Here is a 27,779-nt window from a genome sequence, read left to right as displayed (position 1 = left end):
TTTTCGTCCATTTACGACCATTAAGACGCTTTTCAACGAAAACCCCTCATTGTTGTATTAACTCTGGAGAGAGGGGATGCCAGAACCAACAGAACCAAAGAGCCAAAGAGCCAAAGCAACGGGCTTCCAGTAGAAAAGCCACAACACAAACGAGCTCTTGGCAGGGTCCGGAGAAGCAGTATTTTTCCAAAAGTGATTACCTTCTCTCCCTTTTTCCCTCCCTCCCGCCGACAAGCTGTTCCCCTGGCAGCTGTTTCTACTATGCGGATACCCGGGCACGAGGCGGAGCAAGGGGAGCTGGTTCAGGAACCCTCCACATGCAAATCGCATGGAAAAGTGTCAAGGCTTTTCTCTGGGAGGGCCGCCCTCTCCAAAGCCATGAAACAGAGCCTGATTAGCGCTCCACGCCAGTGTCAAACCTCCGGAAACCAACATCGGCTTTGGAGAGAGGGAGTCTTTGTTGGAGCCCCTCCTGTTCAAACGCCAGGCATGTTGTAGCTGTGTGTTCATAGTGATTCTCCAGGTGTAAGCCCTCCTGGTTGACTACCTCAAAGCTGGGAGATGTCACACTGAATGTGTACAACGAGCGGCATTATACACACAGCTGAAGACGTTAAACCCCATAGGTTATTAACAATGTGGAGCCAAAAGACAACATTTGAGAGCCAACCGTATAAGCAAATACAGTAATACTAATGCAAATATGAAGTATATTGCAGTACTACATAAGTAAAACATCATTATGTACAGACAAAATGTCCTGTATACCTCCGGTGAGTCAGATATGACCAGGGGACACCAGACAGCACACAAACAGATCATAATCCTCTTCCGTAATTGGACACATGAGAAATGTTGTCAATGACCAATGAGACAGAAGCAGATGGCAACACAGGCGAAATCCACCCTTCCACTCTACCCCGTCTCTTGCAGCGATACGCCAAAGGCAGAGATCGAGACATTATTTAAAACTCCACCATCCACCCCTCCTCATTCAACGTGAAAAATACCTCTCAACTCCTATCAAAAGGGCCGTCTTCCTCTGAGACCCCCCACTGAGCGCGCCCACTAAGAGCTCCACCCCCCTCCTCGCCGACCCCATATCCTCTCAGCCCCTAATGCACAGCCAATGAGATTATCCCCGTTGATGTAGGCCTTGAATTACTCACGTTATGACTTGATTGGCCAATAATTCGATTGGAGGCACATTTATACTTCCTCTGGATCTCTCAGACTCCATCCTCTTTCGCTCTACTCTCTCACTCTCTGCTCCCTCCCTCAAGGCAACACTGTGCCATCAGCTAGCTATCGAAGCAGGTGTGACCATTTCCATGGAGATTGATGAACCTCTATATCAGGAAAAGGGCTCAGATCCTGCACAGAAACTGCACAGTTTCTCACAAAGCCCTTTTTTGCCTTTTCATTCAATTGCCAATGCTTTATGTAAACATCCATGTTCTTGCTTTTAGCTAAAACGTGTTCGGGAATACTATATGCCTATCGTCATGGCGAATATTAAACAAGGTTACAGCTTGCAAAACGGTCCACGCTCCGCCTGTAGATTCGAGCAGAGCCCGGCCAGATGTGGGGGGGGATCATGTGATGTACTGAAGGGGTGTTCATCACGCAGAGGATGAGCTCTGTGTGCAGCATCCACACAATCTACCTCAAAGGGTGGAGAGGGAGTGATCAATATTCAAGATGGCAACGGCTCCCAACCTACCGTCCGTTCCAGGTCTTTCTTATAGGGAACTTCGGGTCAGGGAACGTCCCTGGCTTGGCCCGGGAAGATCCTTGAATCCTTCTTCTCTTCTAAACACAGTCCTGGAGCAGCACACCTACAACAGGCCTGGGTTATCCAGTATTCGCAAAATACAAAAAGTACCCTGAAGGCCATTTGGCGAATGTACTGTACAATTCATACGCAACTGATTTGTTCACACAAGGAACTCGCAGAAGTAACGTCAAGGCCTTAGGAGTTCCCGTTTGAGTATCATGTTCTGTAAACGTATATTATTTGACAATCGGATGTAAACATCGCTGTCAGACTGGCTAGGAAGGAAAAGAGCATTAACCATTGTACGAGGCGCAAACAGCCTGAAATATTTAACGGTTTAGAGTCAGATTACACAACATGGAACCTAAAGACGTGATACTATTTGACGGCTTGCTTCGTAATACATTTGATAGTTAGCATGTTCTTCCATCGGTTATTGCGAGAGGCATCTGTGTGAACGTCACATCCCAGCAGAGAGGGAGAGAAAGCCAGATAGGATGCTCCTTGTGCATAAATCTGCCTCTCTCTGTGTCTCTGTCTCTCTCTCTCTGTAGTTGATGGCATGTCTGGTTTTCTCTCTCTCGTCTTGTCTACTGTTTTCTCCATTACTACTTCAGTTGTCAGACTCCCAAAGACTAGCCATCTGGTTTCAATCAGGTCTGCTGTGCACCAAACATAACAACACAGGGACAACACAGACATGTAGCCGTGTAAACACATAAACACGGAGGACGTGATGAGCACACAACACAGAAACACTGGAGGAATCACACACACACAACGACAAAATTATATAATCACAAAACTACAAAGACAAAATACTAAGATAACACCAGAGGGGACGATGCGAGTTAGATAAGACTGACTACTGTAAAGACAACTCTAACTAAAAGATAACATTAAGATAGCATGAGGATTATACTAGGTGTTGCAACACAAAGCCATTGCCTTGATTGCAAGACGATAACACACGGGACAACAAAGAGATAACACTAACATCAAAAGAGATTACACTAAGACAACGTTGCCAAAGTACAAAGACAATGCCATGATAACAGTGGCACAAGCACGGACGCAACACAAGCATAGCACACAGACCAACACACGAGAAGCCAGACACAATAAACACGGTACAGGAGGAGCGCACTTAGCACAGGAAGCTAGAAGTGAGTGAGACATAACCAAGGCAAAGACATAACAGACTCATCACAGGCGACAACTCGGCAGCAAATTACAGACGACAGAACGCAGACAAAATATTGACACAATGCAGAGGCGGAAAGAACACATTTAAACAGCAGACACCCTACACACACATCACAGATTTGTAGGGGGAGGGGGAGATGAAAGAATCACAGCCAAGACATGTGAGCAACCTTCCAACACAAGTGGTTCGTCGAGGGAGAGGGAACTATGGGGATTGACATGTAAATGTGTATATTTCCTTGAAAATGTCATCAAGTCAACAAGTGAGTCAAAATCTCATTGAACGTGAATATACTCAAAACGCTATGTCTGAGAAAAGTTAAACGTACATATTTCCCTATGATTTTACAAGCACACACAGCCAAACCTGCATCATCCACCCAGATCCACACAGGGCTCAAGGTTAACAGCCTAGGAGGAGGGCTCGGTCTGTTTTCAGGATGTGCTGATGTACAGTATGTTATGTAGGGTAAACAACCCCGGACAGCGAAATGTGGTGTGGAGGAATCACCCCGCAGATGGTGATAATTTCTGCCCCCAGTATCTGGCCTGCCCCCGTGGTCTCTGAACTGCTGACTGGCTCTCACTCTGCTCTGACTGAGGCCCTGGAGACAGCTTCATATGTGAACTCTGAAGAGCCCCCTCATCACACACATGTATGCGTGCACACACACATGAACGCAAGCAAGCACGCACACACACACACACACGCAGACACACACCTCCCTTGCTCAATAAACCAGCAGTCAGTCGAGATGCGTCTGCTGGGACAGAAGTTCATTAAGGGCAGCTCCTGGGTGAGTCTGGTTTCCTGGTCGACCTTGACTTTGGGAACCTGAGAGAGTAGAGTGGCTCCCTCACGTTTTTCCTTCTTTTTTCCCCCCAGAGAGACGAAAACTCACAGGCTAATTTCATCCCGAAGATGCAGATTTGACATTCACTTCTCTCTTCTTTGTTTGTTGTTGTTGACCTTTCACCCCCCACTCGGAGACCACTAGCAGAGATTGACAGACACACCGCCACACACATTCAGATGGAGGGGGAAAAAACGGCATTGCCAAAGCCAGAGAGCCAGAGCCAACTACTTCCTCAGTTCCCTCACCCTCATTAGTCTGAATAAGAGACATGGGTGTCACAGTTCCCCATCCATCAACAGTCACTAGGCAGCCCCTAGCTGATGCGTGGGCCCTTTGACATGGCCAGAGCTCTATACTGCTCTGTCTCAGAGTCCTCCTACAGTACAGCCCCTACCAATATGATGGAAACTGTCAGTCTAATTTAACATGGCATGCCTGCACAATTCATTAGGGGCCTGCAGAGAGAGAACATGAGAGAGAACGAGAGAGAGAGAACCAGAGAGAGACAGACAGACAGCGAGAACCAGAGAGCGAGCAAGAGAACGAGAGAGAGGGATGGTGATGGTGGGGGGACAGATGGCCAAAAAGAGACAGAGACAGACAGTGACGAACCGGTGACAGCCAGACAGTCACGGGATGAGGACAAACCCGACCATGAGCCTCACTCCGAGCTCCTGTGTGATTAGTCTCTCGTTAATGGCCAGGCACGTAACACGGTCGGCACTATTTGTTTGTGTTACCATCGGCAGCCAGTCGGAAATCCAAACAGACTGTGCAGCAGCGCCCAGAATTAGCATTAAATCTTAATTACGTTGAGAGGCTTTCTCAGCGCGGTAGAAATGTAAACTCACGCAGACAGGAGCTTTAAGCCCTGAATATGTAACTGTGCTACGGTGGGAGGGTACCTTAATCGTGTTACATTTTCGAGTGAATTAAACATAGCCTGGCTAGTGGCGCTTTCGTTCGTCTACTGTGTGTGTGTGTTAGGTTCTTACTTCACTGTAAGGAGGTGGATTAATGTGTGTTTAGAAAGAAGAACCTACAGATGAATTACCCCTAGAAATGTTACTTCACGCATACATTCTATGTTATTCTCTCCATCTAAATGTATGGAAGCTTAATTCATACATTATGACAGCATAGCGCTATAAAAAAAATGTAAAAAATCGAATAACGTGATGTGGCTTATTTCGTTTATTAGATGAGCCGTGTGTGTGTGTGTGAACGTGAAAATAACCTGCTTCAGGAGCACGAGCAGGGACAGGCTCGTCATTCAATGTCATTTGGATTCCCTTAGCTTTAAATAGCTCCTACTTCACTGCGTGGTTTAGGTTGGCACTCGTGGTATTTTCCTGCTGGTTCGGTCGGAGGGGAAACTCACAGTTCACAGTTTCCAGGCTGTAAGGGGAAATTGCCCTCTCATGCCTCGTGAAGGATGACAGGTAGAGGAAAATGATGGCAGAGAAATCCCCCCTGAAAATACATGGTCAAGGAGGCTCCTTTACAATGTGTGGAAACGGCGAAATAGTAGGCTGTCCACCACACTGAATTTTAAGAAAATACATGGTCAAGAAGTCTCTCCTCTCCTTTAAAATTCTGTTCATACGCCAAAGTCCACCCACCACACAACATACTAAGAAGAGCGTCAGTTGGGAGTGCGAAACCTCCAGTGATAAGAATGTCTACAAGGGAGCTGTTAGTGGAGCGTAGATTTAAACATATCTATAATGTGTATAGTCAGGGCCGTGCATGCTGGCAGAGAGGGTAGGACAAGGGAGGGGTAGGGAGGAGGGCCGGAGATTGCTGGCAGTGAGGAATCTAATCCCCGAGTTAATTGGTATGACTGATGAAGACAAATTTAAATGGGGCAACTGAATCAGCGGCTCGCACGGAAGGCCTGGGCTGGGAGAGAGCTGGGAGAGCTTAAAGCTCTCGACTACAGCCACAGCCGCCTACTGCAAGCCCACAACATACTCCCATCAAAGAAACAAACACACGAGTGTGTGTGTGCCTAGGTCCGGATTACTGCGAAGCAGTGCCTTAGACCGCTGCGCCACTCGGGATAATAATAATAATAACTAACTTACTGTTGGGAATTACAATATGCATAGAAATACAGTAACTGAGCTTCAACTAAAAATGTTCGGACCTCAACCTCACTAAACCTCTGAGCCCCTGACATAAGCTATTTTCTCTGACAATCTGTAAGAAATATGTTGCTAAGTACATTACTGTTCAACAATTTAGACGTAAAATGTACAGATTACAGTGTAGGTAAAACTGCTAACACCATGAAGGCATAAAAATAGACCGATTTTAAACACTATCCAGCTTTGTGCAGCATAGCTTTAATTGAAGAACTGTCCCTTCTCTGACCAAATGGGTAAACTAATGCAAAGTGCTGCTTAGTCTGTCTGTCTGTCTGTCATGGTGGAACCAGGGTCCTTTGAAATGGCTCTCCCTCAGTCTGGTAGTGGACGCAGATCAATTGAAGGATTAAGGGAGGGGCTTGACACATTTGCCACATCAAAGGGATTCGAATAACTGCATACGGTGGCCATTATTGAGTCTGAAAAGACGTATTTATATGTATTTATATTTGCTTCAAAGCGACGCAAATGGCAGCATTGAGCACATTGAGGCTGGCCTTCACTACTTTTGAAATACACCGATTTGGGCTCAGGGCCACTGCTAAGCAATTTGGTAACAAAATAGACAGCTATTCACTGAATAAAGCCCCAATGTTACTTCAATTAGAATACTATTTGTCTTTGTTCGTAGTGCCATTCAAACTACAGATAGGATCGTATAATGAATTGAGAATTGAATTACAAAGCAGAGTCACAACAAACTCTAACAAACAGTAAAAAAATAAATCCCATATCAATTTAAAGTCTTTCTCTGTGTATTGGGATGGTGATGTATGCCAATGTCCATTAAAAGTTACTGTAACTCTCGCTCCCCTAGAGGGAGTGTGGCAGACCAGACACTCTCTCCCTCTGATAAGTTTGTAACTTTGTTCATTAGTGCTGGCCTGTCTCCTGCTGCAGCTGGCTGTCTGTGGTGATACGGTCTCTGCCAAACCCCTCTCTCTCTCTCTCTCTCTCTCTCACTCTCCCCCTCTCCTTCTCGCTCTCTCTCTGCACGTCTCCAAGCTGCTCTGTGAAATAATTTACCGCACGCCGCGCTCCTCCGTATGATTGAAGCGTAATTAGAGCGCTGAGACAGTGCGAGCCAATGACGGGGCACGGGATTGGGAGCTAGTCAGATGGTCCTTCTCACTCGCGCTGGTTTTGCCCTTCAAAAGTATCACTTTGGGAAAGGGAGGGCCGAGAGGCGCGCTGCCGCTAAGGCGAGTTGATGCGCCTGCATGAGGCGTCTATGCAACGTATGCACATAGAGAGATAAAGAGAGAGGAATATATATGTGTAGGGGAACCTAGCCTCCCATACACTCAGTGATACTGTCATACTGTCACTAGGGGGAGAAACGTATAGTATAAACTAAAGGAGGAAGGGGTTGATAAGGATACAAGAATATGCAACTATATGGTGTATTCAAAGAGCGGCTGTGACAGGCGGACACATACGGAGCGGAGGAACTAGAAAACGTCTCTACTAGGCTACACCATAATCTCTATGACACCCCCAGTCTCGATGGCACCACACCGGGAAATGTGCTTATTACGACTATCTTCTGGCTGACACCATTATGCTTTATGAAAAACACAGTTCTCAGACAGCTCACAATGTCTTGCTGAAATGGCATCATATTCAAGGTGGGATAACACAAACTCCAGAGCGAGATGGGTGCTGAACCGGCACCTGTATACTTTAGTCCAGCCAATTATCCTTTCTTTCTGAATAGATTCCCACTGCCTGAGAAGAAGCCAACGTTGACCTCAGCCTGTGGTGCAGGGCAGCTATGCTAAGCTAACCTAGCTATTCTCAGCCACACCAACGTCAACCATCCGTTGGATTGGAGTCCAGAGGTCACCCTTCGTCTCGTTGAATTGTAAAGGGGTGTCAGTGCAGGAACTGTGTCAAAGAAATCACCCTTAAAAGGATAATAGGGTAATAATGAAAATCATACCACCGCTGACTGCCCAGACCACCCACAGGGAGCTTCCTCGCTGTTTGCATGAATATAAATGCAATATTGAAATTTCCCCTGAGAGATAAGAATGTCAATCTCCGTTATTCTGCGTTTATTGGGCTGTTGCCCTGCCGAGGCCCAAACGTTACCGTAACAACTCCATGGGCCCTTAAATGTCCAAATGGCGAACAGAGACAGCTGCCTGATGGGCCGGATATTTTCCCCTCGCTCTAATGTGGACAGAAAGTGAAGGGCAAGCAGAGACAGAGAGGGTGAACAGCCCTGCGTTAGAGAGGGTAAAACTCTCTCTACTTTTATCCAATGTATAAAAAAAAAAAACGATTTCAAATGTTGCTACAAAAGACCGATTTCAGATGGTTCGGTCACATATGACATGTCAATAACAACCGCAATAACACCCTCCATATCCAAATGAACCTGAGGCTCTCATTTTGGGCTTTTAAAAAAGTTGGTATTTTCTCCCGCGTTCCGATTTGCCTCTGTTATTACTGGAGAATAAACACGGTAATGTTTGTTAGCTCAGGAGGCAGCGATTTCAGATTGAATACAAGGTGAATCTAAATATGCACGTCAAGGGAGTGTGACGTGTAAATATCCATGTGATGTTGGCGATCCTATGGCTAATCTGGGCTGGTTCAGGTAGCTTGGCGAGAAAGGGAGAGAGAAAGGGAGAGAGAAAGAGAGAAAGGGAGAGAGAAAGTGAGAGCTTTGTTTTCATCTCGGCAACCATAAGACAAACAAAGACAAATGTAGAGAGATCATTTCCATAAAGACTGGGTTGTTGTCTGAGAGCTAGCAGCTGTCAGGTGGAATTGCTTCTCCGACACAACTACCACAATCGAGGGCGCTCACCCCATAATTCAGTGTGATTGGCTCAAGGGGAAAATGGCAGCCTGTGGAGAGTTGAGGAGAGCTCTTTGACAGGTTTGCATCTTCGATGGGAGAAGCGGACCGTTTACTTGTTATCATTCTGTCTCTTTTAATGTCAGTCTTCGCACGGTGAGAAAAAGCATTCCACACGCAGTGACATGGAGAATGAAGTCTTCAGCTAGGACCTCCCCCCCACCGATGAACACACACAGAGACGCACGCACAAACACTTGCACGCACACACACTCTCGCCCAAGCTGCTGCTTTGTAGGTGACTGACAGCGAGGGAGGCACAAGGAAGTGTCCTTCAGGTACCTCAATTATGGTTCTCATCCTCCCTCATGCTGTCACAGTCCCCAAGGGGGGAGGAGGAAATAAAAGGAAGCCAATGTTTCACATTTCCTTGGTATTACCAATTCAGAGGGGGGACATCCAGACAAAAGGAGACGGAAGAAGAAATAAAGACCCATTTCTCCACCTTTCTCTTCCCTTCTTCTCTTCCCTCCCTCGCAACCGTGTTTAAAATAAGGCACCTCAATAAAAGCCTTTTAATGGCACTGCGGCGGGAAAAGAAGGCGCAACTTGATTACTCCGACGGTTTTATTTAACGAGCTCAAAGCCTCTGGCTCTGACTCGCAATTCCGTTTATTACTTTGTTGCTGGAGATCTACGTGACAAAATGGAGCCTTGGGACGTGGAGAATGAAGAGAATGAGCCCCAGCATGACCGTGTTCAGTCATCGGGGTGGCAGCCATCGCCACAATGATTTACATCTGCAGGATGTGATGGTGACGCTCACCTGGGTTCCTGTTTGATACCTCTAGGGCAACCAACCGGTGTTTCAATGTCACAGCTACAGACTGCCACGTTAATTATGGATGGGACTAAATTGCCCTTGTTGAATGTATGGCTGGCAAACACATGGTAGATGGGAGTGTACGTGGCTGTGTGTTTGTGTGAGAGAGAGACAAAGGGAAATAGATAGAGACAGCGAGCAAGTAGAAGAGAGACTGAGTAGACAGAGATACAGAGAGTCAATAAAAACTAAACGACTTAATGTCTCTCAGACGTGGGATAAAAAGACAGTAGTAGAGAATGCCTGACCTTAATTCATGTGGCCGGAAATATTCAAGAGTACGTTCACACACACACACACACACAGTAAAAGGGCCAGCTGTTTTATATTGGGACAAAAGCCAACTCCTGGGAATGTTGACTGACAACAGAAAGCAACACAAAGAAAGGTTTTAAATGAAATATGGAAAAAGCATACACCCTAATCTGTATTCTGTGTGTGTGGCCTCCTATAAGAGGAAGGACAGACACTTTGTGAAGAGAGGAAATGGGTAAATTGTTCATTTGAGGATATAATTTCCCCTCTAGCTGCTACTCCCATTATATTCCATCACAATAATGGGGGTATCATCTTTATCGTAATTTCTAGCATCATTATCCTCACCGTCATCATTATTGGAATAGTGAATAAAAATCGAAGTCTCTCTCTCATCTTCCTCCTCATCATCATCATCACCACAGTTCTAATCAGCACCAATGCCAGCAGCATCAGTACAAGTGAAACGTCCGATTAATGTTCAATTAAGCCCCTAGTTACCTGGCCTTATGGTATGGTCATTCACTCTCTCAAGCTGTGGAGCTCACTGGGGTCTCATGTTCCAGCTCCTCTCATCTGCTTCCACTTTCACATCAAAGAGCACATGACAGGCGGCTGTGCCCACTGCAACCAGAGCACAGCCTAATTGACAGTGTCCACCACATGGCACCTGGTGATTCTCTCCCAGACCATGCAACTGTAAAAGCCCATATTCAGTAATGAGCGAGCTGACCTTGTATAAGCAATAAGGCCCGAGAAGGTGTGGTATATAGTCAATATACCACGGCTAAGGGCCATTCTTACCAAAGGTATACTGTCTGATATACCACAGCTTTCAGCCAATCAGCATTCAGGGCTCGAACCACCCGGTTTATTATGTAGTGTATGCAATGGGTGTAAGTCATCGAAGGACTCTATAAAATGTGTTTATTGAGAAAAGCCATTCCACTAAGGGGGATGCCTGAGGAATGAGCTTGGCCTAGCGTAGGTAGCCTAACCTTGGCTATTTGAGCCTGGCCTAGAATATCATATATGGTGGTGATGCTAACATGCTAACGCCTTATCTTGGCTATTTGAGTCTGGTCTATATTAGCGTAGGTGGCGCTTAACATTCTAACAGCTCCTTAACTTGGCTATTTGAGCCTGGCCTATATTAGCATACATAGCAGCGATGCTAACGTGCTAACAGTTCTTACCTTGGCCATTTGAGCCTGCACCCCGGTGGCTTTGAGAGACGACACCGCCTTCTGTGCTGCAGCCGGGCTATCAAAGTCCACAAAGCCATATCCTGAAGGTAAAGAGAGAAGGAAAGAATGATGGAGAATGCAGGTGGAGTTCTTAGACGGAGAGAGAGAATGACAGGGCTTGGTAATTGTAGCAGTAATAGGTAGGTAATATGACCAGAGAGGCTGCCAGTTCTCATATCTTGTAAGCACTACGTCGCTTAATAATTAGCACCACTGACGTTCATATGGGGATGCTTAGGAATGCTAATTAGGAGCATACATGAACTGTTTAGCAATAACAAACCAAGCCGGTGAGCGACTTGAATGAAGGAATCTACACCGGTAGTTTAAAGTCCTACAGTACAGTCTACATTGCTACATTTTTTAAGAACATTTTCCAACAAAACTATACAAAGAATCACAATGCACAGATAAAGTATATACACAAACATGCCAATCATTTCTTAAAAAAAAAAACCTGCCTATCGATTCTTCTAATGAAAGGAATCCCCCTCAAAATGAAAGGAATCCCCCTCCCTTGATATTTGAAGTGACTGACATTGGCCATCAAGCTCCTCACAGCAACAGCCCATTAGCACAGAGAGAGCCATTTTCATTTCGCAGGGTTTTTAATTTTCTCCCCGGCAAACAAATCTCTCAAAGGTTGACGCCGTCGTACAAGAGCCTTCGTTCATTCCCTTGTTTTTTTTCTTCTTCAACTCTCCCACCCCCTCTGGAAATTCATCAGTGGTGAAAAGGCGGGAATGAAATCTGCAGCGGTGATTTATGAGTTATTGTGATCCCGACATTCCCGGGGATGTATCAGCGGCGGGGTCGCGTCGGTGTTAATTAAAATTTGGTGCCGGATTAAAAGCAGTCAATGGTGGCCTCTGATCCACTGTTTCACAAGGAAAGTGTAATTAGAAAAGGATAATGGGGGGAGCCGGGCCGAGCTGGTGTGGCTCCCCTCTACACACTCACACACACACGGGTGCGCACACACAGATGTGTGTCTGGACTTTCCTGCATTCGATAGAGGTAAAAGAGACTGAAATAATGGCAAAATCATAACCTGTGGCAGAACGGAATTGAGCTCGCGTCTGATTAACAACAGGGCGGTAAAATGAAGGAGAAGACCTGACAAATGTTAATTAGGAAACACTACTGTAAGAGCTGGAGGTGAAATAAGGTTGAATTAAATCATATTGCCAAAACAGATCTAGTTGTTCTACTTAGCTGAGATGCAGTTAACCGGTCTATAAATATATTATTCAAGAGGTGAATGGTGAAGTATAAAAACAGAATCCTTTCAGGACATCCCTTCGAAAGAATGTTCATTGGAACGAGAAGGGGATTTGAGAAAGAGATTGTTGACCTACATTCAGCAGAGATAGGAGAGTAATTATTCCTTAGAGTAGCGATTACCTGTAGGGCATTGGAAAGTCACCGTCGTCGGCTCCATTCAGAGACCAAGGCCAAAAGGCCACGGCACTACGGCGCGACCTCAAACGATCAAATGACCCGTGAATACACAAACACAAGCCTTGACAGAGAGAGTTCAACTGAATCCAGTTGCAGGAGTCTGGAGAGGACAATGTAGGTCAAGACAAGAGAGTTCAATATGACAGACAGTGAAGCCCTCAATAACTGGAGTTACAGTATGCATGTCTAACATGGTACAGTACAGACAGTATTTTGTTGGGAAGCCAAAAAGCCAAGACTGTCTGGGTTCCTGCATACATAAAGTCATCCCACGAGAGCAATTTGGCCAGTACAAAACACTTGCTCTCTCAAGATGCTGAGAAACAGATGAGAGCCATTGAGAGCATCCTGTCGGGCTGTATCACCGCCCTGGTATGGCAATTACACCGCCCGCAACTGCAAGGCTCTCCAGAGGGTGGTGCGGTCTGCTCAACGCATCACCAGCGGCACACTGCCCGTCTTCCAGGACACCTACAGCACCCAATGTAACAGCAAGGCCAAAAAGATCATGAAGGACATGAACCACCCGAGCCACAGCCTGTTCACCCCGCTATCATCAAGAAGGCGAGGTCTTAATAACAAACTCGTATGTAATCTGTAAATAAAATGTGAAATCACAAAGCTGATTTACCCCCTTTTTCTCCCAATTTCAAATATGATCCTGCAACCCCCAATGGGCTCGGGAGAGGTGAAGGTCAAGGCATGCGTCCTCCAAAACATGACCCGCCAAACCGCGCTCCTTAACACCCGCTCACTTAACCCGGAAGCCAGCTGCACCAATGTTTCGGAGGAAACACTGCTCAACTGACAACTGAAGTCAACCTGCAGGTGCCCAGCCCGCCACAAGGAGTCGCTAGAGCGCGATGAGCCAAGTAAAGCCCCCCCCCGGCCAAACCCTCCCCTAACCCGGACGACACTGGGCTAATTGTGAGCCGCACTATGGGACTCCCGGTCACGGCCGGTTGTGACACAGCCTGGGATCGAACCCGGGTCTGTCGTGACGCCCTAGAACACTGCACCACTCAGGAGGCCATCACAAAGCTGTTTAGACACAGAGAAAATACAGACTCATGATTGGTTGAGATAATGAGGGGGCTCACGAGAAAGAGTCCATTCTGTCACTCAAGGCTTCTCTGTCAAATGGCACATCCTGCTCTCTGCAACCGCGGATATTTGAAAGATCCATTGGATAAATATTTTCATCATGGACTACATGCAAAGTGTAGCTAAAGCTATCAATACCAGTGCTGTCCTGAGTAGAGCTCCTGGTATTGACACAGCTCTGTTTCTGTGGCTAAAGCAGCCTGGACTGGTTGAAGCCGAGTGGGATTGGGAAGGATTATTTTGAAAGTGTTTCAGTCTGCCGCGAATCATCATAATCCAAACACCGGTATGAGTCTACATTTAAAATGCCAAAGATAGCTACATGTAAATATGTTACAGTCTCAACTGTATCAAAAAGCTGTTTCATTGCTAGCTATATAGCTAGCTAGACAGTTGCATGCAGGTACCATTATAGCTCGCTTCGTCCCGGAACTAGCCATTGTTTACAGATGGCTTGTGGCGGGACGAAGTAACGGTAAAATAGCTAGCTAGCTAAGCTGGCCAGTTGCATTCTGCTATTAGTGTTGATTGCTGATGTGCTAAGGCATGCATGACGATAAACTTTTTTCAAGTTTGCCAGTTTGTCGTGTTTAACTAGCTAGTTACCAAAAATAGCCACTGTGGTGCGAATGCTGATCGATTATAAAGCTAATCAAACCCCATGTTACGTTATAGGGACACATGCTAAATTGGCTAGCTAGCTAGCTAGCTATTAGATTATAGATTTTGAGGTTGTTTTTTTCATGTTCAACCAGCTGGCTAGCTACAGTAGATGAATACAATTTACATCTGGCCTGCTGGTAATTATGAAGCCAAATGTTCGCTAAATCTAGCTAGTTATTTTGTCTGCATTGCCATTGTTGGGCTGGAAGCAGGTTAAGTGTATACAAGGCATTTTAGTACAGCTGTAGCAGTAAACAGGCAATAACAAGATATAGGACATTAATTAATTAATGTTTTACCCTATTTTTATGTAATTTGTCTTTCAGCATAAACCTGCTCTCCTTCACCAGTACAAGGAGATGATGACGGGTGATCAAGTAACATTTCACATATTTTGTCTTTGTACTTTTAGATTATTGCTTGAACTTGGGGGTCAATGAATGTTATTGCTGGAATGCAAGGTTTTAATATCTTGTCTATTTTTGTCTGGTTTCTTACTTTACATATTTAATTTTCTGGAGCCTGGTTTTGTTGTGGCCAAGGAGCTTTCACTCAGATGGAAACAATTTTCAGCTGCTGTGCAATGTTAACATCCTTCCTCCCAGAGATGTGAAAGCGTCCCCCGGACTGGACACAACCAGGCAAACATATATTTTGGAGCAGATCAGGACTTTTGCAATGAAAAGACCATGGACATTACATGTCCTGCTCCAAAGGACAGGACAGAAAAATGCTCTGAGGCTAGATTTCTTTGTTCATATCATAACATGAACCAAAGTTCTCAAAGGATCTGATGATATAGGCCTAGGTCTAGAAAGTGTTTTTACCTAAGCCTTTATGAGTTTGTGTACAATTAAGTTTTTCCTAATTGTAGGCTACTACCTTTAGCACTTGAAGTTAAAGTATTTTATTGTTGAAATCTTTTATTTATTTGCCACAGTCGCGTCTGTTCCAATGTGAACTCTTTAAGAGATGGGTCTAAGGCTTTCGAGGCTGTGAACAATGATAAATGGTCGTTAACAAAAAACAGCACTGTAGTTGTTCAATGTGAAAGGTTATCTTTATTATACAACAATAGGCAATGTAATACTGTAAATGGCTTGCCTGATGGGCAGTGGCAATTTTAGCATGTAAATCTTGGTGGGGCAAAAAAAAAATGTCACTCTGTTTTGTTAACTTTGAATACATTTGCTGGAGCAAGGAAATAAATATAATTTATACACAGCAAGTCACCTGACAATAATGGGCTACTCTCCCTTTTTATTTACCTGTCATTCTCCTGTCATGTCTCAAATATGAGCTGAGACACAAGGAAGGAATCCCTAGGACTTTGCTTATTTTCTTTAGAGCTGCATAACCAAGTCCAAGTTTGTGGGCTAGAAGAACCATCCTCACATTTATATCAAATGCCACATCTCCCCCGGAGCGCTCCTGCAGCCTGGAGGAAATGTAAACACTCCTAAATGCATCACGATCACCTTCACAGTGTGCACATCGTATCATGACAGAATGACAGAATCCCTGATTGGTGGGGTCTATGGTGATTTTCGGTCCAGTATTCAAGTTGGTTTATTTGTGACATGTGGAATAAAAGCCACTGTTGGCTGTCTGCTGTCTGATTGATCGCCTCTAGCTGTCATCTTCATCTCAACGAATTTGCGTCTAGACGCGCTGCTGCCGGCTACCTCCTTTTCCTCCTCTAGTTACCTGTACTGCCGCTGCCTCGATCGGCTGATCAAGCACATTTTTTTCTTTCATTCACTGCTTTTGTCGCATTGGCTAACTGAGATTGCATATTTTTATTCACATACTGTAGGTATATTATTCGAGATTTTCTCATTTAGTATTTTTTTTTAACGTGGATTCTTCGCGGGAGATATTTTCAAAAAAGGAAGCGCTGCACGGCACGTGAGGCATTTTAACCAATCAGGTTGCCGGAAAGGGCTTTTAAATGCCATTAGCCAATCGGATGCCAGGAAATTACTCCTCTTTCAGCTTGAAGCACTACGTCTACAAAGGATATAGCTATGTATGGACTAGCTAACGCTATGCTCCAGAAAACAAGCTTTTGAATGATATATGATTCAACATGGAGAGTTTTAAAAATAGCTCTACATGAAACATGCTAACAAGAACAACATTTATGGTAGGTATAGTTGACGGGGTTGGGATAAAATGATACAAATCAAGTATTTATATACGTTATTGCTGATTTATTTGTAAATTGTATGAAAGTATGGAAGTTATAGTTGCAAAATATCCCAAAAGCTGAAAATTGACACAAGTAAAATCATATTTTTTGCCTGTGGTGCCTGGCCTATTTACGTCCTAACCCGGACTATTTACATTGCACATGCTCTGAAAAGACTGCTGTTCAAAGGTAAGTATGAGGTGCAGTAGAGTATTTCTAATGAGGGTGCTCTAGAATTACATCCATGGAGATGGAATGGAGGAAGGCATCACTTTGAAGTCTGAAACATCCTGGCTGTACACAAACAAAAAATCTATATCTGTCATTTAAGCCAGCTCAACTATATTGAGAAGATGCCCCATGTCTGATACACTGCGCAGATACAAAAAAAATCGTAACCGGAATAAAGACAAACATGAACTGCCATATCGCATTTCCTGGGCCTGCTCTAACTGCTGCTGTTGAGATAAAGACAGAATTGTCAGTTAGGATAGTGTAGCCTAGAAGCGCAGAGAGCAGAGAGCAGCAAGAGCCCCAGGCCCCTATGGAACGCAATGCACTTTAGGCTACACCGCTAACGCTAAGCTACGTAGCTACAATATCCTGAGACCAGATAAGGGACTTATTACAATGCACGAATCAATCATGCATGCATCATTCATGCATTTCGCTATCAAATTATGTTAATCCTAATTACGTCGGGGGAAATTAGCATACTTTATCTGCATAATAGTCTGGATTGTTTGCCCCCCCCCCGCAATTTGATATTCCCATTTTGATACAGAATTCCCATTTCTATATTCTGCTAGCTCTAATGATCCTGTGTGGTATTGCATACTACTTTACAATAATACCATCAGCGGGAATAATGGTTTAGTCACACACAGGCAGACTCATAGTTAAATGTAATCTTTAACATCCATGTGAGTCATCAAAGAGAGAGAGAGAGAGCAGCTGACACACATGCATGAATAATTACCGCTGTTACACACATGTACATGATTATTCGAGAGCATTTGCATGCTGTAATAGAGGAGATACATATGACCACTTTAAACAATATTCATGCTGATTTATACAGTATCATAGAATTACAATATTTCAAAAATGTGACATGCCAGCCCAATGGGGGCAGATTATGCTAGTTCTTACTTCACAGTAGCAGGGCCGGCATTATGGGCGGGCCTTAGGAGGCCGTACCACCTTGCCCGTCCAAATAAAATATTTAAATATTGGTAATTTATTTGACCGAGATGCGCGCCGACAGAAAGACGCATCAATCTCCAAGTGAGCAAAACTGCTCCCCTCTATCTCAGTATGTGTAGACCATGTATCTGATGCTGTCTGGACCAAAAGAGTATGGTCATGTCATTCTATTTCTGTCCAGACTGCATCAGATACATGAGCTAGATATATAGAGAGGGACGCTGTTTCGCTCACTTGAAAGCTTTCACCGGTGATATAGTTTCAGCAGAGAGGAAGAGGCGAAGCGATAGGGCTCACTCTCGCCAAAATCTGTCCAGTATGCCGAATGTGTTTCTATGGGAGTCATATGCAGACCTAAACGTGTCGCCTGCCTTCCCGCCTTTGGGACAAAGTTGTTAGGGCAGAGATATGAGCATCTTGTCATTATATACAAATCTCTGGTTTCAGCCTCTTGCGAATTGGAAAGGAAAGTTGGCACATGTAACAGTTTAACTTTAGTCCGTACCCTCGCCCCGACCCGGGCGCGAACCAGGAACCCTCTGCACACATCAACAACAGTCACCCACGAAGCATCGTTACCCATCGCTCCACAAAAGCCGCGGCCCTTGCTGAGCAAGGGGAACTACTTCAAGGTCTCAGAGCAAGTGACGTCACCGATTGAAAGGCTATTAGCGCGCACCACCGCTAACTAGCTAGCCATTTCACATCCGTTACACTCACCCCCCTTTTGACCTCCTCCTTTTCTGCAGCAACCAGTGATCCGGGTCACGGCACCAATGTAACAGTTTAACTTTAGTCCGTACCCTCGCCCCGACCCGGGCGCGGACCAGGGACCCTCTGCACACATCAACAACAGTCACCCACGAAGCATCGTTACCCATCGCTCCACAAAAGCCGCGGCCCTTGCAGAGCAAGGGGAACCACTATTTCAAGGTCTCAGAGCAAGTGACGTCACCGATTGAAAGGCTATTAGCGCGCACCACCGCTAACTAGCTAGCCATTTCACATCCGTTACACACAGTGCACTGTTAGGATGCTGGATTGCTCTAAAGTAAATTTATGTTTCGCCAAAATTATTTAATTACTCCGGTCTAAATAAAATCATAAAAAATACTTCACCAGAGAGCATGACTTCGGCACAGAGGATCATTAGCTTATTTTCAAAAAATTGCTGTGGATTGTTTCAAATCACAAGTGTGTTTGGGAAGGCCGTAATTTGAGTAGTGCGCGTGTCAATAGTCTAGCTGAATGACTTGCGGGTGTCAGTGAAAAACATCTAAAATATGTGTGAAAATAATGTGTCTTGTGTAGAATTAAACATTTTGCATCAAGAAAAAGGGGAGGGGTTGTGTCGAAGATATGGTGCCCAATTGGCATAACACACCACCTACACCACTAACATGCTGACCAGACCGCTTGCACGCATGTTGATTTTGTCCACCCACACCAGACGCGATCAGGACACGCTGGCTGAAATATCAAAACGAACTCTGAACCAACTATATTAATTTGGGGACAGGTCAAAAAGCATTAAACATGTATGGCAATTTAGCTAGCTAGCTTGCTGTTGCTAGCTAATTTATCCTGGGATATAAACATTGGGTTGTTATTTTGCCTGAAATGCACAAGGTCCTCTACTCCGACAATTAATACACAGATAAAAGGGTAAACTGAATTTGTTTCCAGTAATCTCTCCTCCTTCAGGCTTCTTCTTCTTCCTTGGACTTTATATGGAGGTTGGCAACCAACTTTAAGGAGCATTACCTCCACATTCTGGACTAGAGTGTGGACCTCAGTTCATCTTTCAATCACCCATGTGGGTATATGCTTCTAAAAACCAATGAGGAGATGGGAGAGGCAGGACTTGCAGTGTGTCTAGCATCATGAACAGAACCAAGTTCTATTTAGGTGTGGTTGCAATGGTTGAATAACATGTATGTGTACATTTATTTTGCAACGCTTGCAGGATGCAAGCAGTGTGGTCAGCATGTAACTTTTTATTCTTCTCACACAAGTCAACAAGTCTGTTTTTTAAACATCCATTGCGAATGATAGTTCCTCAGTATTTAAAAATTATTTCCAACACTCCCGGCCTCGATTATCAACAAGCCTCGGTGTGAGCAAAATATCATATCTGGTGATCCCATATATCCTGTGGAAACATAATACAAAAACAGTTTTCTGTCCCGATCTCACTGGCGCAGGAAACGTTGATGGCCCAGAATTGGCTCTTTGATACAATGTTGCAAGTTCGTTAGCAACTGTTTCTGGCCAGACACTAACGCAGAGAAGAGAGATAGATGGATATAATTGAAAGAACCAGAATTTTCCTCAGGATATTTTCTACTTTTTTATTTGTCGGCTTTAGGTCTAGGTGTTTTACTTAATTGATGATGGAAGTTATAGGCCTACTGCTGCAACTCCGAGTTCTATGCTTTCATTTCTTCAGCCGCTAATGGATCGCAGTGTATGAATGTGTCCATATGGCAGAGGCTCGTGCTCTTGCCATAGTTTAATTTGAACTTTTAAACTTTTCTCATTTCACTTCAGATTTTTATGATTCATCACATGACAATGGTTTTGAGAAACGAAAACGTTATTATTGGAATTAAACTGTTCCACGAAAATGTGCATATAAAAATAATCATAACTGATTGGTAGGATAAATTGCTAGCTTCCCCAAACTTGAAACTCACAAGCTGCCATGGAACTCACGAGCTGCCAAAAATGCGCGCAAGCGCGTGCACACAGGGGTGTCCCGTGAAAAAATAGGCCAGCCTATGGAAATCAAATGCCCGTCCAACTGATTAATTATGTTGCTGCACAGTAGGGCCGTCAAAAATTATTAAAACAAATATTTTTTCATTTTGCAGAAATGCCTTCTTGAACGTGTGAACTTTCTTGTGCCTTAATTACAAACTTGTTTGGGATCTATTAATGTTACATTATGAGCCTGGTTTAGCCATGGAGAAAGAATTCAGCTATACAGGGAGAAAGACAGGATCCTTCTCCCAACTAAGCCATACCGAATCGAATTTCACACATATAACAACAGATTAATTAAATTAAGTAAAGTATGATGGGGATAAAGGAGGAGAATGGGTGAGTTGATGAGCGAGGGGAAGCAAACGATGCATAATTATGTAACCACCAATTGTGTAAGAACAACAGGACGAGCCATGCTATTGCATTGATCAATTCTAATTCTAGTATTCAAATTGTATGTACCCTATATCAGTCCAACGAATCAAAGCTGTCTTATCAGTCTACTCTGGCCTACTTGGATTAGGCTACACAGTGAGTAATTGTACATGCTGAACGGCTTTCAATATCTGGGAAAATATCCACATCACGCAGCAGGTGAGCGAGTGTCGGAGAATGTGGTGATGAGGCTTGTAGAGCCTTACGTTGGCAAGGGGAGAAATGCCACCAAGGCCAATTTCTTCACTTCACTGTCCTTGGCGAAGAAGTTGCTTGCAAAGAAAACAAGTCTGGCATGATGAGAGGGAGCTCCATCCCTCTGCGAAAAATAAGGCACCTGCACAGCCATTGTACTCCACAACGGTGCTGAAGAACGACAGAGATGACGGGACACAATAAAGAAGGCCGCAGACTATTACGCACTACAACCAAACAAATGGTACTGTATGTCAAAGTGTGAAAGTGACGAAAATTGTGTCAACTGTAAGGACAAGGGATAACAGCTAAATTACATTCAACTGATGCGATTGCGTGAAGACCCACACAAGCAGGAGCGGACAATCATTTTATATTTTTGACTGCTGTCATAGTGACACTTATATTCATTATAATGCCATTATTGGTTTTGTGCTGAGTTTCAAAATTTATCAAGGCTACTTGGAACTTATAATTATGTTTTTTTATTCAATGTTTTTACATACAGCCTACGGACGGGACCCCCCTTCATCTAATGTAAATGATATTGTGTTATTCGAAAGAAAATAAACACAATCAAGTTATTATTTTTGCTATAGCATATATGAAATGTAGGCTATTAATTGCAATGTTAGAATGTTGCAGTCAGAAGGACTGCTCATTAGCTTGAAGGGGGGTCCGTCAAGACGCAGCGGTTTAGGGGTTAAGCGGGCGTGAACGTTGCTGAATGGGCCTGAACAAAGAGGAGCTCCGAGCACTCAACAAAATCTTTCATGGGCATTTCATCCTACTTGTCTCCTAAGTAGGATAACACATTTTTATGTTTTAAAGAAGCATGCTTCCTCGAATCACATTGTATGATATACCTTTTTGGAGCTTTGAACTTTTGTAATCTGTAAAAAAAAAAAAAAACATTTCAGATTTTTCGACATAAGCCCCCTTTGGGACATGCCATCACAAATTATTGAATTAGATTCAAAAGGCTTTATTGGCATGGAAAGTGTAACAACATACATTGCCAAAGCAAACATATAGAAATGTATCAAATCAATGATGACACAGATTTATTTCAAGTGAGGAAGTGTCACATACGGAGCTAAAGGCATAGCAATGTAAAACCCTAATTGATTATATACTGAATGCCATAGGATATCCGATAGACCTATGGAAAACAATGACAAACATGGTTGACCATTGCCTTGGACTAATGACCTCAAGGCTAATTACGACTCAATTTATGGGAGTGTTTATATAGTTAGTTGACCCTGTTCTTTCCACCACCACGTCCCTCAATAAAGTTTTCGATTAATTCATTAAATGAAGCAATGGGACATTGGTCATGTTTTCCTGCTCGTAGCTGTACTCTTGTTTACTTAGCCCTTATCAAATCATTGGAGGGACCGTAGGAACCCTTGACAAGAAGTTTTTAAAAGGGGACTTTTATGAGACGTATTTAGTAAGTCTTTGGGGTTTTGAACAGCGGCCAGCCCTTTCCCCGGCGGGCAGGGAGGGAGGGTGGGCGGGTGATGGTTTGGGTGAGCTGCATTGCGGTGAGCAGAGCAAACAGTAAGGCAATGTGGGGGGGTTTTGAAAAGCTTACTGGATAGAATTCTGGGCTTAGCTGTGTCTGTGTGTATCTGTGTGTGAGTATGTGTGTCTGTGTGGCTAGCTGCAGCCAAGCCAAGGCCGAGTTGGTTGGTCCCGCTAAAAACCCAGGCAAGAGAATCCTCGCTAGGTTCTGCATTCCTCCTCATTTATCCTCCTGCACTGGGTGACTGGCGATAAATAAAATTAGGCTCCCAGAGCCCGTCTTGTGGCTGCTGTCCATGCACCACCAAACCAACATTGTGTGTGTGTGTGTGTGTGTGTATGTGCGTACGTGTCTAAACTGAGGCGATGTATGAAAATGTTATCTTTGGGTTGGAGACCTCTGACCACATCAGTCACATCAGGGCATAACAGCACAGTGTGTTGACATATCACATGGCACCACTTCCCCCTCACAAATACACTGGTAGGACAGACCTGTTCTCATCTTGGCTCCTCTGCACACATACACACACCCAACGCACACTTCTCATAGAAACACACACGTGTGTGTGTACATGTATAATATGTGTGCATATGTGTGCACACGCACACACACAACACACAGCTTTTACACATTCATTTACCCCTCACGCATTCAATGTCAACCTGTCGGCCTAATGCTCAGGGACAATATCTAATTTATTGTAAAATAATTCTTATTCTTTTATATGAGACACTACAGGTGAGATAGTGGTACAGGCAATTCACTTATCAACCCTGCAACATGGATTTATGGGGGATTCATCTCGCGCTGATGCACCGTATTGGCGTCATTGTATTTCTTGTCATTTTCTCCCAGGTATAAAAGTGTCCTTGGCGGCATCCCAAATGGCCCCCTCTATTCCCTACATAGTGCACCACTTTTAACCAGAGCCCTATTGGTCCTGGTCAAAAACAGTGCACTATACAGGGAGTAGAGTGCCATTTGAGACGTAGCTCTTATCTATGAGCTGCAGTGGCTTGCTGAGGGAAGAGCGCCAGGGCACAGGGCCAAGGGGACCCAGACAGCACAGCTCACTGGTACCATACATTACAGACTGTGGCAGTTCTGGACTAAAAAGCATTTTCAATGGATATTCTCTATTCAGCATGCTTTTTAGTTCAGGACTAGGTTTAATCTGTGTCCAGGAAACTGGCCCTATGGGTTTTGAACCAAAATATGAGTGTGGACCTCTACCTCAATCATCATCTGATCAATAACCTTCTGCATTCTGCCTCCCTTAGCTGCAGGATCTGTTTATTGATCTGCACTTTCTGTCTGCACCACTTTTACTGTAGCAGAACTCAATCTTACTGTAAAGCACTGCTTATTGTAAAACTGTTACAGGTTAGTGCAGCAGAACAGGAAATCAACCAGGTGCTGTAGATATGAGATTATCATCTTGACTATTCAAATACTGAAGTATTTTCATATCTGGGCCTCAATTAATCCATCCTTCCTTCTACCCTTCGCCTTCCTACCAATGCCCAGGGGTAACGTATAGTACAACACCATACAGTCCAGCTGCTGTAGTATTTTACTCAAATTCTCATCAATCAAAACAAGTAACTGGGTTTCTGAGGTACAGTCATTCCAAAATCAACATTGCTGTTGCACAGTTGATTTAACTGATGTGCAGTTCACATTGTTTTGCATGAATAATTAAGAATTATGAGGACTATCATAACTCTTCCAATCATAAATGTTCCATCATGATTTGTGGACTCCTAAAGCTATCTATATTGGGATAAGACGTTACTAAAATACCCAGTTACTCAGACAGACAGCTCAGGTTTGAACAGTGCTCAGTTCACAGTGTTTATATTAAGATCCATTTGGATGAGAGAGAATGACATATGGGCCAGTCTTGACTAAATGGCTAGCCTGATTTAAAAGACCCAAAACCAGCCTTTAAATTATAATTCGCATATTTCAAGAACACCTCTCACAGCCAACTGGTGTTAATTGATCTGAGTGGGCAGAATAATGTTAGTGAGAAAATATCCTAAACACACAGTAGACCTGGTCTCCATTCAGATGTGTAATTGCATTCGCCACTCAGTTGCACAGTAATACACAGTAACTACATTGTCTTGTTGGCTTAAAAGTGTAACACCGCATCATCTGAAGAGCTCTTGACAGGGAGGGAGGAAGATACCTGCAGGGTGTTAATTACTTGTCAAAAGGTTGTTAAAGGTAGACTCAGTTAAATGACCTTGTGGCACCACAGATATTGAGATAAGCGAGATGCAAGACTTCGCTCTCACACGGTCACACACAGTATCTGCGCACGTGCATGAGTTTGCTTCACGCTGCTGGAGAGTGGTAGCCAGGGCGCCAAAACAGTGGAGAGGTTGAGCCTCACGCTTCAATGCTCTTAGTTGTTGAGGAAATTGACCCACTATGCTGTTTACTTTCTGCATCTACGTCATATCGCTGAGTCTACCTTGAAGATAGATGATCTGGCGAAACACTGACTGGCAATAGTGACCCACGCAAATTTGACAAGAGTGTAAACAAACACACACACCCACACAGGGGCTAGAAAACACTGGTTCTTGAGGGATACTCAATGCCTGAAATTTAATTTGACGATTTAAGTAATTTAAGTCGTAGGCTAGAATGTCAACAGACCTTAAACAGTGGCAGATTACATGAAAAAGTGTAAACCCTTAAGCCCACAAAGCTTGGAGTTCTAGAGGGAAAATGAATAGACAGTGACATTTTGTGCTACATGTACATCCAGTTTAGCCTGATTGTTGACGCAGGTTGGAATACAGCAACATAATTAAATCAAATTTTATTTGTCAGATGCTTCTTAAAAAAACAGGTGTAGACTAAGTTAAATGCTTTTCTTACGGGCCCTTCCCACCAATGCAGAGAGAGAAAAAAGATAAATAATTGAAAAATAATAACAAGGAATGAATACACATTGAGTAACGATAACTTGGCTATATACACAGGGTACCAGTACCGAGTCGATGTGCAGGTGTAACGATGTAACTGAGGTAGAGATTCAGTACCAGTCTAAAGTTTGGACACACCTACTCAGTCAAGGGTTTTTCTTTATTTTTACTATTTTCTAAATTGTAGAATAATAGTGAAGACATCCAAACAATGAAATAACACGTATGGAATCATGTGGTAACCAAACAAGTGTTAAACAAATCAAAATACAATTTATATTTTAGATTCTTCAAAGTAGCCATCCTTTGCCTTGATGACAGCTTTGCACACTCTTGGCATTATCTCAACAAACCATGCTTTTCCAACAGTCTTGAAGGAGTTCCCACATATGCTAAGCATTTGTTGGTTCACTCTGCGGTCCAACTCATCCCAAACCATCTCACGCTAGTAGGCCGTCATTGTAAATAAGAATTGTTCTTAACTGACTAGCCTAGTTAAATAAAGGTTAAATATATATACACTGCTCAAAAAAATAAAGGGAACACTTAAACAACACAATGTAACTCCAAGTCAATCACACTTCTGTGAAATCAAACTGTCCACTTAGGAAGCAACACTGATTGACAATAAATTTCACATGCTGTTGTGCAAATGGAATAGACAACAGGTGGAAATTATAGGCAATTAGCAAGACACCCCCAATAAAGGAGTGGTTCTGCAGGTGGTGACCACAGACCACTTCTCAGTTCTTATGCTTCCTGGCTGATGTTTTGGTCACTTTTGAATGCTGGCGGTGCTTTCACTCTAGTGGTAGCATGAGACGGAGTCTACAACCCACACAAGTGGCTCAGGTAGTGCAGCTCATCCAGGATGGCACATCAATGCGAGCTGTGGCAAGAAGGTTTGCTGTGTCTGTCAGCGTAGTGTCCAGAGCATGGAGGCGCTACCAGGAGACAGGCCAGTACATCAGGAGACGTGGAGGAGGCCGTAGGAGGGCAACAACCCAGCAGCAGGACCGCTACCTCCGCCTTTGTGCAAGGAGGAGCACTGCCAGAGCCCTGCAAAATGACCTCCAGCAGGCCACAAATGTGCATGTGTCTGCTCAAACGAGGGTGGTATGAGGGCCCGACGTCCACAGGTGGGGGTTGTGCTTACAGCCCAACACCGTGCAGGACGTTTGGCATTTGCCAGAGAACACCAAGATTGGCAAATTCGCCACTGGCGCCCTGTGCTCTTCACAGATGAAAGCAGGTTCACACTGAGCACATGAGCACATGTGACAGACGTGACAGAGTCTGGAGACGCCGTGGAGAACGTTCTGCTGCCTGCAACATCCTCCAGCATGACCGGTTTGGCGGTGGGTCAGTCATGGTGTGGGGTGGCATTTCTTTGTGGGGCCGCACAGCCCTCCATGTGCTCGCCAGAGGTAGCCTGACTGCCATTAGGTACCGAGATGAGATCCTCAGACCCCTTGTGAGACCATATGCTGGTGCGGTTGGCCCTGGGTTCCTCCTAATGCAAGACAATGCTAGACCTCATGTGGCTGGAGTGTGTCAGCAGTTCCTGCATGAGGAAGGCATTGATGCTATGAACTGGCCCGCCCGTTCCCCAGACCTGAATCCAATTGAGCACATCTGGGACATCATGTCTCGCTCCATCCACCAACGCCACGTTGCACCACAGACTGTCCAGGAGTTGGCGGATGCTTTAGTCCAGGTCTGGGAGGAGATCCCTCAGGAGACCATCCGCCACCTCATCAGGAGCATGCCCAGGAGGTCATACAGGCACGTGGAGGCCACACACACTACTGAGCCTCATTTTGACTTGTTTTAAGGACATTACATCAAAGTTGGATCAGCCTGTAGTGTGGTTGTCCACTTTAATTTTGAGTGTGACTCCAAATCCAGACCTCCATGGGTTGATAAATTTGATTTCCATTGATAATTTTTGTGTGATTTTGTTGTCAGCACATTCAACTATGTAAAGAAAAAAGTATTTAATAAGAATATTTCATTCATTCAGATCTAGGATGTGTTATTTTAGTGTTCCCTTTATTTTTTTGAGCAGTGTATATATATTTTTAAATAGTAATGAGGT

General features: G+C 44.2%; 1 protein-coding gene across 2 annotated transcripts in view; it reads right to left on the bottom strand.

Annotated features, from left to right (window-relative positions):
- Positions 1-27,779, bottom strand: part of LOC120027325 (RNA-binding motif, single-stranded-interacting protein 3-like) — a 214,997-nt gene that overhangs the window by 118,916 nt on the left and 68,302 nt on the right. For both annotated transcript variants that reach the window (XM_038972244.1, XM_038972245.1), the window contains one exon: positions 11,134-11,225. In XM_038972244.1, coding sequence (XP_038828172.1) covers positions 11,134-11,225 — 92 coding nt within the window. The remainder of the gene's footprint in view (positions 1-11,133; positions 11,226-27,779) is intronic.

This window comes from Salvelinus namaycush, chromosome 32, assembly GCF_016432855.1.
Source record: "Salvelinus namaycush isolate Seneca chromosome 32, SaNama_1.0, whole genome shotgun sequence".
In the NCBI taxonomy this organism is placed as follows: domain Eukaryota; kingdom Metazoa; phylum Chordata; class Actinopteri; order Salmoniformes; family Salmonidae; genus Salvelinus; species Salvelinus namaycush.
This window is presented reverse-complemented; position numbering and strand designations above follow the sequence as displayed.